A 12,571-nucleotide genomic window follows, 5' to 3' on the forward strand; every position below is an offset into this window, starting at 1 on the left:
GATTAAGTTGGCTAATTTAGTGAATGCATGAACATCAAATTTATCAAAACAAAATAATTATGTTCATAATAAACCAAAATGATAGTTTCTCTGTTTCGGCACTATAACTGAGTAATATTTAAGGCACTAGTGTGGATTTCTTATAACAGAATGATAATTAAAGCACTATGCTTATGTAAAATGATTTCTTCCATGTCTCATATATTAACAAGAAAGTAGAGCTACAAATAGTACAAAGAGATACAGGTAAAGACTGCACATATCCGAGCCAAAAAACAAAGTTAATTGAAGATCTGTAAGAGATTCAAAATTAAAGATGCAACAAAGAACTAAAATTCAATCAGTAAAACTAGTACAAGAAATCAAATAAAAAAAACCCAAAAAAAAAGTAAACGGCATTACCAGAAATTAAAACCCAGTACCACAAATTTAGAGCCAAACTACAAGACATTCATGATTTCTACGTTTGATAAACAGATATGCTAATCTAGAAATTCAAAAACAAAATAAGAAATTGAACAAAGTTAGGGCCTATTAGTTTAGTAATTACATATAAACTAGGAAAATTAATTAGACTAAATAACTAGAAATTTTCTTAGATGAAATTGTTGATGACGAGCAGGAGGTGACTAGGTGAGGAGATAGAGGAGTATCGCAGCGCCGCGCTACCGTCGATGACAGTGAGAAACTTATCGTCGAGCAGTGATGCCGGAGTGTTGAGAGAGTGAGGCAAGAGTGTATGAGTGTGAGACTGAGTGGCTGAGAGAGTGAGAGGCGTTCAATACTGAGGGAGTAAGGGGTTAGGGTTTCTGAAATTAGGGAAGGTTTTATATTATTTCAGAAAAAATAAGTCAAAAAATAGAAATATATACTTATATTAATTCAAATAAGAAAAATTCCAGTATAAAATATGAATTATTTTTCTAAAATATATAGTATAAAGTATACGGGTGGATGATGGATTGGATGATAAACGGATGACGGATGAAACGGAGCCCCACCCGAATCCGACCCGATCTGTCACCCGCTTCATCCATCACCCGCCCTCCATCCATTTAACGCGGATTTTCGTCCATTTAATTATATCGGGTGGATCGGGTTAGCGGATATCCGTTTACGATTGCCATCCCTACACTCAACTTGAAACTTCTAGATTCAACTTGCAACCTGTAACATAGGTAAGTTGATCTTGTTCTTTTTACTTTTTATTTCTTATCTTTGCAAGAAAAATTATTAACTTATGTGCTCATGAATGCTTAATAATTTTTTTTTTCTTGATGTATTACTTAGCTTGTTGGTGACTTGATGTGTTTGATTAGTTAAGTGGTAGATTTTATATGTGTTCTTGGTAAAATTGACTTGGTTGATGTGATTTATCTCCAAAACATTTTTTTTTGTTTTTAATATTATTGGGAAATTAATTAGTATATTGTTTGTATAAAATTAAAATATTGGGGAAAATCTAAAAGGGGGATATAATGTAGATGGAGTGAGGATGTTGTTATTATTTAATTTTTTCTTATACAATATTTTCTTATAAAAAAAATGGATTATACATACCTTGGTAGATTTTATATGTGTTCTTATTTTTTCTTATACTATGTTTTCTTATATCTTAAAGAATGCTTTCAATCGATGAAACTGCAACCTGCCATTTTGTGTCTTGTCCGTGGAAAGGTTTTTAAAGTTCTTCCATTAAATACAATATTTTAGTAATATATATATAATTTGGGTGAAAAAGATGATATATATTGTATATATTAGGTATATACTTAAAGTTTGTAATATCTTTTAATTTGTTTTGAAGTTTATACTTTCTAATCACAAATGTCTCCTCCGAAGAGAGTGACTTGGAACAATGAAGATACCCACAAATTTTTAGAGATTTGCATACAATTGAAAGTTGGAAAAAAGGCGACTAAGACAAATTGGAATAACATTGCGACTAGTTTGAATTTAGCAACCGGTAAAGAATTTACTGATAAACAAGCTAGGAACAAGTACGATGACTTAAGGGGACTATTTAAAATCTGGAACAAAATGGAATTGAATTGGACTGGCCTTGCATTTGACCCCGAAACCAGTTGCCCACAAGTTGATCAAGACGATAGATGGAAGGGCTTTGTGGAGGTAATATACTAGTAGCTCTTCCATGTTGAATTACTTTCACTAGTTTTCTTTGTATATAATAAAGTAACTTTTTAAATTTGTATAACACAGAAACATAAGGGAGTACCTGCCCGGTTCTTGAAGAATCCTTTGCCCCATTTACCATTACTTCGTAGTCTTTTTAGTGGATCATTCGCAACTAGTAAATATAATTATTCCCCGACATGTGAAAGTGAAAGGTCATTACTTCGCAAAGGAAATGGAGATGGAAATGAACACTCTGGTGATAGTGATGAAATGTATGATTTTGAACCATCTAAGGAACCATGTCAATCTGGTGAAGAGAGCAAAAGTCCCCCTAAGATCATCTTAAGGGAAAAACATAAGAGTGAGGGAAGTGTTAGTAGTGCCAAAAAAACTAGAAGTGACATCTAAGCATGTTTGGATATTTTGAAGATGTCAATTCAAGTCGGGGGACCATCACCACCACCAACTAATAAATATTCCCAAATTGCAGAAGCTCTAAATGATATAAAGGAAGTTAAAGATCAGATGAGTGATTCTTTTGTGTTTCAATGTATTTAATTTTTACGACAAGGTGATAATGGTGATTTTTTCTTGGCACTCTCTTCAAAAGAGCAAAAACTCTTAAAGAGTGCTTTTGACTCACAACCGCCATATCCACCACATCCATGACTTGCTTTGCTTATCAGAGTTTGTTACACTGAGCTAGTTTATTCCTTTTGTGTTAGGTGTTGATGCTAACGTTGTAATTTAGAATTACTTATTGCACCTTTGACTTTAATTAATTAATATTGTGTAATATGTGTTTGTTTTGTAATATACTAAGTTAAGTAGAAACTTAAGTAGAAAGTTCTATGTATGGTATATTTTAATTTTTAGTATCATTATTATTATTGGTAATTAACATTGTTGTTTCGATCTAATTATAAAGGAGCCGACCCCAGTCAATTCCCCAGATTAACGAATTTCGTTTATGTGGGGGTATTTTGGTCTTTTCAGGTTGGATTGTAAGGTTACATGCGTCTTTTGCTATAGATTGCCAACTAACTGCTGTTGCAGCAATAATTATAGGCGTTGGCGTGTAGGCGTTAACGGAAGGACACCCGAGTTAACCCGAGTTAACCCGAGTTACTCTTCGTTAGATAGTCAAATTCCCCTCTTGGTTTTACAATCTTATCTCTCCCATTTTTACGGATCTGTAATGTTTGAGTCTTTCATTTGATACTTGCTCGATTATCAGTTCTATGAGGTCCCGATTTGCTTCGTCGACAATCTCGCCGCTAGTAGTGGTCGACCGGTGTTTGGATATCTCCGATATTGGATACAAACTTCTGGTAATATTTTAAATTCAGGTAATATCGTAGCAGTGGTTGCAATATTAGCCCTCTTCGTGGTATTTATTTTCTATTTAGGTAAATATAAAAGTTGCTGTTGAAAGTATATAAATATGAATGTAAGTTGTTGATATTTGTGTAAAGTTTAATATAAAGTTGTTGTGGAAAGTATATTAATATGACTGTAAGCTGTTGACATTTGTAGTGTCAGTGATGTGTTCGACTCATGTCGATGTGTGTGGGCAAATGTGGAGTCGAATTTTAAATTGATTCAAGATGCACTGTGTACTGAGGAATAATAATGAGTATGTTTCATAATTATATTGATTTTGTTCTATATCGGGACTTCAGGAGTAAGAGTTAATGTTTGGACATGTGCTGTCTAACTGGAGAAACAAAGAATTATCTTGTTTTTGGTTAGCGAGACCAAATATAGGGTTAATGCTAAATTGGAGCAATGGAAGAGTGATTGTTTTTTGGTACAATAGGAGTCCAAGGGTTGAATCTAGAGAGGAATGGATAATCTGTCAATATTTGGAGTCAAAGGGTTGAGTTCGTATGGGTTGCAATGCTGAGGTTTATGTTACACTTGAGCAATGGAGGCAGTTGTTAGTTTGTTACAGTGTATAGGGGGGTTTAGACTGAGAAGTTGAAGTAAAAGTGAGTACATGGAGTATTGTTTTGGCACTAGAAGAGGAGTTCAAAGAGGATTTAGTATAAGTTAAACCATGAAGAGTTTTCCTAAAGAGTGAAAAAATTCAACCTTTTATGTAAACTTTGGTGTTAATGTGAAATTACTATTGGATGACCACAATTGTCTTGTTAATAAAGGCGAATTGAGGACAACTATATTTGGACCACATCGGTATTTAGATGACAACACTTGGGCTACCTTGTTGGACATGACAATGGGCTACCTAGTTGGACTGACACATAAAATCAGTAACGATTGTGTCATACAATGGTGAATGGTCGAGAACCAAATGAAAGTACAACGCTGAAAGCGGGTTCACACAAGACGTACAACATCTAAAAAAACACTGAAAGTACTAAGAGAACTATCCATCTTAAAAACGCTGAAGTACTAAGAGAACTATCCTTGCAGCCAACAACGCTGAAAGGGGGTTTACACAGGACATACAACATCTAAAAAACGCTGAAGTACTAAGAGAACTATCCATGCAGCCAACAACGCTGAAAGCGGGTTTACAAAAGACGTACAACATCTAAAAAAAGGCTGAAAGTACTAAGAGAACCATTCTTGCAGCCAACAACGCTGTAAAAGGGTTTATAAAAGACATCTTACTAACCAAAACACTAAGAGCTCCATCTCCCAAACACAAAAGCCAGTACATTACCCTGGCTATTACTCGAAAGCAAATTCACCTATACCCACATTGTCCACAGATGAACAAGGTCAGTCGTGGAGCTCAAAATTCAAAAGATTCATTGTTGCTGTCATCCATGACTCGATATCCACCTTTGGTCTGCTATAACAACCCAAAAAAATATTTAATGTCAACAATAAGATCTACTTATAAACCTACATACATACCTGCATGTACGTTGAAAGATCAGTTATCTACGTACCAGTATCACTGTGGCATGGTTCTGGAATGGAATTGGACATGGAAACAAAATAAATGTATTCGTTAACATCAAAAAAACGAAATTGACGAATAGAAAACATATGGGAAGAAGTTGAATTAGCTGCTTCCTTCTACTTCTTCTTGTATTTGGTGACTTATAACCTGTTTCAGACAGGGGTTTGTTTCTGGTACCCTTTGGTCTTCCACGCTTCCTTTTACGTGCTATGGGATCAAGCACCGGCTGAGACGGCTGCGGTGGGATCACATCATCCCAGTCAAGGCATTCACCACTGCTACCATTCCCACCTTCGCCCCCTTCTTGGGTAACGTCCAAATCCGGCCCCCTTATTGTTTCAGACGGGGGTTTGTTTCTGGAACCCTTTGGTCTTCCACGCTGTCTTTTACGTGCTGTGGATCAACTTCAAGCACCGGCTGAGACCACGGAAAAAAAACTCGGCCGTTTCGTTATGTAACGCCCGCTTTGTAACTGGTTTCAGACTTGCCATTCCGAAAAAGGCCGTTATATAACGCCGAGTTAAAATTCACACCCAAATCGGCGAGTTGGCCGTTCTGTAACGGTAGAACACCGTTCTAAAACCGTTACATTTGCGAGTTATCGGTTCGGGCATGCTGAAATGCTCGAAAACAACCTTCCATTTCTTTGTATCAGTGCTAACATGGCTATGGAGAAAGAAGAGAAGTGAGGGAGCGGGGGACCGGGGGTTGAAGAAGAAAGGAAGTTGAAGGAAATAAATTTTTCAATGAAAAAATAAGTAAAAAAGTTGAGTCAAAGAGTCACATGCTGCTCCACTTTTTTTGTCTTTTTTCAACATTTTTATTGCATTTGTGACAGCTTTGTTCCATCATCTTTTTTACCCATTTATTTATTTTACCTTTATGGTGAGCTGTGACTAGGGGTGTTCATAACCGGGTACCCGGGTTTTCAGGTACCCGGAAGTGCGGGTACCCGGGAGTGCGGGTAGTGTTTCTCTCGGCCCATTACCCGACCCGGTAAAAACGGGTACCCGCTTATCGGGTACCCATTATTATCGGGTACCCGATATTTTAATATATATATTTTTTTAATTAAAAAAAAACCTGTTGTATCTATACAAAAAAAAGCCTTTTTTGATGTACTGTTTTAATTATAATAAAAAATAATTAAAAAAAAAATTATGTGTTTGTTTTGCTGTGTGTTTCAAATCAGAGAGTTTACATCAAATTAAAACAACAAAACAACCAAATAAATTACAAAGTCTAGCAATATCTCATAGCTACAAATCAAACTAAATCAGGGAGCCGAAGCTTCAATTGTCTCATGACTTTCATCAATGATAATTGTTGTTTTCTCTAAAACCAAGTCTTTATTCCCTACAATAAAAAAAAATTAACAAAAACTATCATCTCTTACCCTAAATATGTAATTAAAGATAAATTAAATATAAACAAAGTAACAAACATCAATATACGAAGTAACCCAAAAAAATCAAACAAAACTAACCTGATGACGCGGCTAACGGTGAGTAAGGTGCGGTGCTTACGGTGGTCGCCTGAGAGTGAGGGCGGTGGTCGCTTGAGAGTGAGTATAGTGCTCGCCTGGAGTGAGGTGATGTGCGTGTGGTGTCGCCGGAGATTTGAGAGTGAGTGTTGAGAGATGGGAGAGGGGAGAGGAAAGAGGAGAGAGAAGAAGGGTGAGGAACTGAGGAGAGAAGAATAGTGGCTACTGCTATTCACTAAGACACTAACTCACAAAAGCCCAATAACAAGTAACCCTAGTGGAGTAAAATGTTTCTTGGAAAAAAAAGTAAAAAAAAAAAAACGGGTATTTAACGGGTACCCGCTACACATAGAACGCGGCCCATTACCCGACCCGCTAAATTGGGGAAAAAATTAAAAAAACCCGTCTGGTACTTTGCGGGTCAGCGGGTCAACGGGTCGGGTCAAACAGGTCGGGTAGTTTTGAACACCCCTAGCTGTGACCCATTAACTACCCCTCTTTACCCCTTTTTTTTAAAGAAAAAGTCTGTGGGCTTTCTACTCCAAATTGAAATTTTAATTTTTGAAATAGTTTTGGGCATAATATGGTATAAATACAAAGCACGTGAATTAACAAGCTAAAAATTCTACTTGTGTGATTTTTTATAAAACAAATTCACACCGCGAAATCCGCGATCCGTTCTATTTAACCGTTACAAGCTGTTTCCGCGACAACGCGACCATTACCGCAAACGCGACCGCGACCGTGTTTTTTTACATGGATGAGACGGCTGCTGTGGGATCACATCATCCCAGTCAAGGCATTCACCAGTGCTACCATTCCCACCTTCGCCCCCTTCTTGGGTAATGTCCACATCCGGCCCCCTTATTGCTTCAGATGGGGGTTTGTTTCTGGAACCCTTTGGTCTTTCACGTTGTCTTTTACGTCCCGTGGGATTAACTTCAAGCACCGGCTGAGACGGCTGCTGTAGGATCACATCATCCCATTCAGGGCATTCACCAGTGTTACCATTCCCACCTTCGCCCCCTCTTGGGTAACGTCCACATCCGGCCCCCTTATTGTTTCAGACGGGGGTTTGTTTCTGGAACCCTTTGGTCTTCCACGCTTTCTTTTACGTGTTGTGGGATCAAGCACCGGCTGAGACGGCTGCTGTGGGATCACATCATCCCAGTCAAGGCATTCACCACTGCTACCATTCCTACCTTCGCCCCCTTCTTGGGTAACGTCCATATCCGGCTGGCTACCATTGCGCGGTTTAGACACCGACCTTGGACCTACAGTGTGACTCGTAGATCCTATTTCAGATACGGGGTATTCGACACTTGGGAGAGGAACACAACCATGTGTTTTGTTGTACTTCTTATGGTGTACCTTCACGACCTCCCTTAGCTTGGACAGAGACGCAAGTACCATGTCCACGGTATTTTCATCAACGGTAGAAGCTTCGTCACACAGTGGCTCAAAAGCAGTCATAATTTTATTATACCTTCTCACCTCTGGGGTTTGTGTCGGGTCATGATAAGCAACCTTCACCCTTGTCTGCTTCCTAACTATGTCTTTCCTCCACCGATCTAGAATATATTTTTGTGGTATCTCAGATACCCCATTTTGGTCCATAATTTTTTTAGAGTGCTTGCATATTATGCCATGGGTTTCAAACTTACGACATTCACACGACACCTCTTTCGTCGGTGTGTTAAACCTGATGCGGTAGCAACGTCTTCTATCGGTAATAACCTCTTCGCTTAGCCCTTCGGGAACAATCCACACCCTATCTTCGAGTACATACTCTTTGGTATGATCATCAACAACCCTTTCACTCATACCATGACAATACATCATCCTAGCCAACTCCTTCTGAACCTCTTGGAATTTACGATCAGTGTACAGTCTCTGAAATATTTTCTCAACCTTGAAACCGCTTATTAGGCGGCGAACATACTTCATACATCTGGCATCAACTGCACTCTCATCTTTGACCCTTTTCCCCATTGCCATAGTATACTTTAGTAGAAACTCATGCATTCTTGTTTTGCGGTTGACAAATTTGTCAAAAAAGCTATTTATGCTCTCAACCCTTTGGGTTGTTTTCATTCCTGCCCAGAAGTACTCTTTCATGAATGCAGGTACCCACATATGCCTCTCCTGAAAAAGTTCATTAAGTCATTCATTCTCTTCCAACTTGTAGAGCTTGATAAGTTCCAACCAACCTTTCTTAAACTCTTCAACGGTAACGCTCTCGTATACAACAGCTTTCAACGAGCTCTTAAATTCATGGTACCTGTCACGTATTGTGCAAATACAGTAAATGATAAACAGTAAGATAGCGTACGTATAGCTGTATTTGTACATACTTGCGAAAATTTAGTTTGTTTTTTTAATCCTGTAGAAGAATGAAACAACGACGACCAATAACTTACAGGGTGAATGTTCCAAGCTTTTCCGGGATCTTCTTCATAATGTGCCATATACACCATCGATGGCGGGAGTTTGGCATAATTTCAGCTAACGGCTTCCTCATCGCTGTAGCTTGGTCTGTAAGTATGGCCATCGGAGCTTTGTTCCTCATACATTCTACCCACTGGCGAAATACCCAAGAATATGTCTCGCAATCTTCACGAGAAACAAGAGCACAGCCGATTAGAATCGACTGACCGTGATGGTTCACCCCAACAAAGTTTGCAAATGGAAGTTCATAGCGATTTGTTAGATAAGTGGCATCGAAGCACACAACATCCTCAAACTCTTCATATGCTGCCCGACTGCGTGCATCAACCCAGACGACGTCCTTCAGGCGACCTTCCGCACCCAAACGGTGAGCGTGATAGAAGTTTGAATTATCGGCTTGCATACCTTCCAAGTAACGCATCATTGCTGCAGCGTCACCACCCTCCATTTTAAGCTTCCTCGCCTTATACACCTCATGTTCAAGGTCCTTCACACTAGGTAACACCACACGCTGGCGGGATAAACCACCGTGAATTTGGGTTACAGAAACACCCTGTTCATATAAGTTTTCTAACTGCTTCCAAACACCAGACGTGAAAATCTTCATTCTATACTCCTTCACCTGCTTAGATTTGGACGGGGTAGGATTATGATTGTTATGTTCATTGTTCACTTCTTTTATAACCCATTCACCTTCGTCGTTGACACCAGCATATACCGTAGCACCACATTGACACTTTTTGGAGGTCCTCTTCTGCTGCTTTAGCTCATCTTGTCCTATAACCCTATTCACCTTACCACCACACCCGGATACTTCCATCGCCTTAGCCCTCTTCTTAGCCTCCCTTAGCGCCCTCATGCTGGGGAGCACCCCAGCATTCACACCGCCATCTTGACCCCCTACGCTCCTTGGTTTTCTTTGAAAAATTTCCTTGAGTGCGAGTAACCCCAAACCCTTTTTGCTCGGCGTACTATTTATAATATATCTCAATATCCTGCCAGCTTCTAAAAACCATACCCACCCTCGGTGGTTCTACAACGGTAACCACATGAACCCGGTTGTTAGACACAATAGTTTCAATTGTTTGGATCGGAAATGAGTATACAACAGTGTTACTACTTGGAATTCCTCTCACAACACGCTCAGGGGTTCGCAACAAGGACTCACCAACGACGGAATCAACCATGTTATTGTGAGGCTCTGCACTGACACAAGTCATCGATTCGGAACATATGAAACTGGGGTACGGTTATTATCATCACCCAAACGAATTCCACCAACAGAAGTAACAACATCTTCCTCTATCATCACTTCATCTACAAATCGTATCCATAGTTGAACACACGTAAAACAGATCTACCTACAATTCAAATTGAGTAATTCAATCAACTTATTATACATCAAACCATCATAATATCAAGAAAGGAGATGCGATGATGAACTTACTTTGGGGCTTGGTATTCTCTATAGAGGCAATACCATTTCACATTCTCCTCTTGAATTGCTTAGCTCATCTATTATCCATATTTGAACACACGTAAAACAGATCAGATCTTGGTGCAAAAAAAAAAAAACAGATCAGATCTACCTACAATTCAATTTGAGTAATTCTAATCAACTTACAAGATAAATAAACTTATTATACTTACTTTTTCGCTCGCCATAGACGGTATTCGCTATAGAGGCTCCTCTTGAATCGCTAAGCTCGTCTATTGCTCCTCTTGAATTTACATTGCTTAGCTCATCTACAGTATCTAACCATAGTTAACCCGCGTTAGATGGGCAACTAACGACATAGAACTTGGCATCCAAATGATTGCTAAACGGTGCAAATACAAGTTGAAGGTGAGCTGTTCAAAATTCTTCAACTAATGGCCACGGTTTTCCCACTTATTTACAATTCATGCCATCAGATTAACGAATTTCGCAAATCTAGGACATGAATTTGTATTTGCCGAGAAGATATAGAAGTATTTGTTAGTTGTAAAAATAGATTCAGACAAGGTTGTCATACATGCGTCTTTGTTTATGTATATGCAGGGTAGTTGATGAAATTTTTGAGGCCTAAAAAAGTGTAAAAATTATTTCTGCTTATATGAGATCATATTTGACATGATTTAACCATTTAAAGAATAGCATCAATTATATACGAAATAGTATTGTAATTTAAGCTACCTAATTTTTCAACATCTACAGATGATGAGCTTCTTTCATCTGACTTAATGGTTAAAATTGCATGTTCATGTAAATCACAAATTAAGTTTATCTTTACAGGCGGGTGATGAAATCCTCCAGCTTGTACTGCATGACTAACGTGATGCACAACTTAATGTTCATACTGAAATTACGGCAATGGGAGTTACTTCATATGAATTTCTTACTTCCTAGCTAACTGCTCCCTACTATACACCCAACTTGTTTTTGCTATACAAACTCATCATCATTAGTTCATTACGGTTTTACTTCAACTTAAAAACAAAGTATATGTGTACAGAGCAAAATTTTCATTTTAGTTCTTTGGGATACCAAGTAAAAGCAACCAATTTTAAACTATTTTTACCTGAAATCTATCAATAGCAATAAGATGAGAAAAATAATAAAACTGGGTGAGTTCATGTATGTTATTTATAGAAAGAAGGAAAAACATATCAACTAAAGCAGAACAGTTTTATAAGAAAAGTGTGTCAACTTATTAAATAAGAAAGACTTTATTTATAATTGAATTATTGAGCGGTCATAAAACATGCATACTTAATAATGAATAACACTAATTTGATTTATTTATTAGTGAAAAATACTTTTTATACTCGTAATTGTTTCTCAAATTATTTCCTTATGCTCTACAATAATACTCTCTCTGATGTTGGGAAAAATAGTCTTCTTATTTTCACTGTCCACGGAGAAAGGTCATCAACATTGAAGGTACACATCGCTTCCTCTAAGAGCTCAATCTTAGTAGCACAATTGTTGAGCCATATAATGTGTATAGCTAACGGGCCAATGAATAAGCCCTAATCTCTATTTCTAGGTTGTATATATATACCGTGCATATCGTAATACAATACACATAAAACTATTCTCTCTATTCTTGACATGGTATCGGAGCCTCTATACTTATTAAATAATGTCTATGAAGATAAGTAGGTTTTGGCATGACTCAGCTAGCGCATTTTTTCTTAATGATCAAGGTGTATGTGTGTGAGTGTGAGAGTGAGAGTGCGACGTAGCCCTTCAAGGGCCCAACCCCACGAAGAAATTACAGAAGCTCATTACACACCAAAGCAATCAATGATCATAGCACTAGGTAGAAATGGAATTTAGCGTCATAATAGTAACATTCCTTAATTACAAGGAAAAAGAAGTATTGTCTTTTTCGATGATTTAACACATTTAAGTCTTTATATCATCTAATAATTCAATGCCATTGCCTTCAATGGTCATCAAATGTGACACTAATTGATTTAAAATGCTACTTCTATGTCACATTAACTGCAACAAATGTGTATTATGTGTGAGACGTAAAAAATTTCTTTATTACATAATTGTACTATATATACTTAATAAAAAA

The 12,571-nt window shown here is 37.8% G+C and overlaps 2 protein-coding genes across 2 annotated transcripts; one reads left to right on the forward strand and one right to left on the reverse strand.

The window, feature by feature from the left end:
* Window positions 1-1,827: 1,827 nt before the first annotated feature.
* Window positions 1,828-2,544, forward strand: LOC145643125 (uncharacterized). Its single transcript, XM_081694287.1, has 2 exons — window positions 1,828-2,130; window positions 2,221-2,544. Exons 1-2 carry the CDS (start codon window positions 1,828-1,830, stop codon window positions 2,542-2,544), a joined length of 627 nt encoding a protein of 208 aa, XP_081550413.1.
* Window positions 2,545-8,717: 6,173 nt separating this feature from the next.
* Window positions 8,718-10,222, reverse strand: LOC145643126 (protein FAR-RED IMPAIRED RESPONSE 1-like). The gene is made up of 3 exons (XM_081694288.1): window positions 10,109-10,222; window positions 8,975-10,035; window positions 8,718-8,835 (listed from the first exon to the last, which is right to left on the reverse strand). The coding sequence occupies exons 1-3, from the start codon at window positions 10,220-10,222 to the stop codon at window positions 8,718-8,720; spliced, it is 1,293 nt and encodes a 430-aa protein (XP_081550414.1).
* Between the last annotated feature and the right edge of the window lie 2,349 nt (window positions 10,223-12,571).

This window comes from Chenopodium album, chromosome 8 (assembly GCF_948465745.1).
Source record: "Chenopodium album chromosome 8, dcCheAlbu1.1, whole genome shotgun sequence".
Taxonomy (NCBI): domain Eukaryota; kingdom Viridiplantae; phylum Streptophyta; class Magnoliopsida; order Caryophyllales; family Amaranthaceae; genus Chenopodium; species Chenopodium album.

Bases quoted from the DNA above. Each gene is read 5' to 3' on its own strand.
- LOC145643125 (XM_081694287.1), top strand. From the start codon at position 1,828: ATGTCTCCTCCGAAGAGAGTGACTTGGAACAATGAAGATACCCACAAA. The intron at 2,131-2,220 runs GTAATATACTAG...TGTATAACACAG, and splicing joins GATGGAAGGGCTTTGTGGAG to AAACATAAGGGAGTACCTGC.
- LOC145643126 (XM_081694288.1), bottom strand. From the start codon at position 10,222: ATGACTTGTGTCAGTGCAGAGCCTCACAATAACATGGTTGATTCCGTC. The intron at 10,036-10,108 runs GTATACTCATTT...TTACCGTTGTAG, and splicing joins TTCCAAGTAGTAACACTGTT to AACCACCGAGGGTGGGTATG. The intron at 8,836-8,974 runs GTAAGTTATTGG...AATACGTGACAG, and splicing joins AAGCTTGGAACATTCACCCT to GTACCATGAATTTAAGAGCT.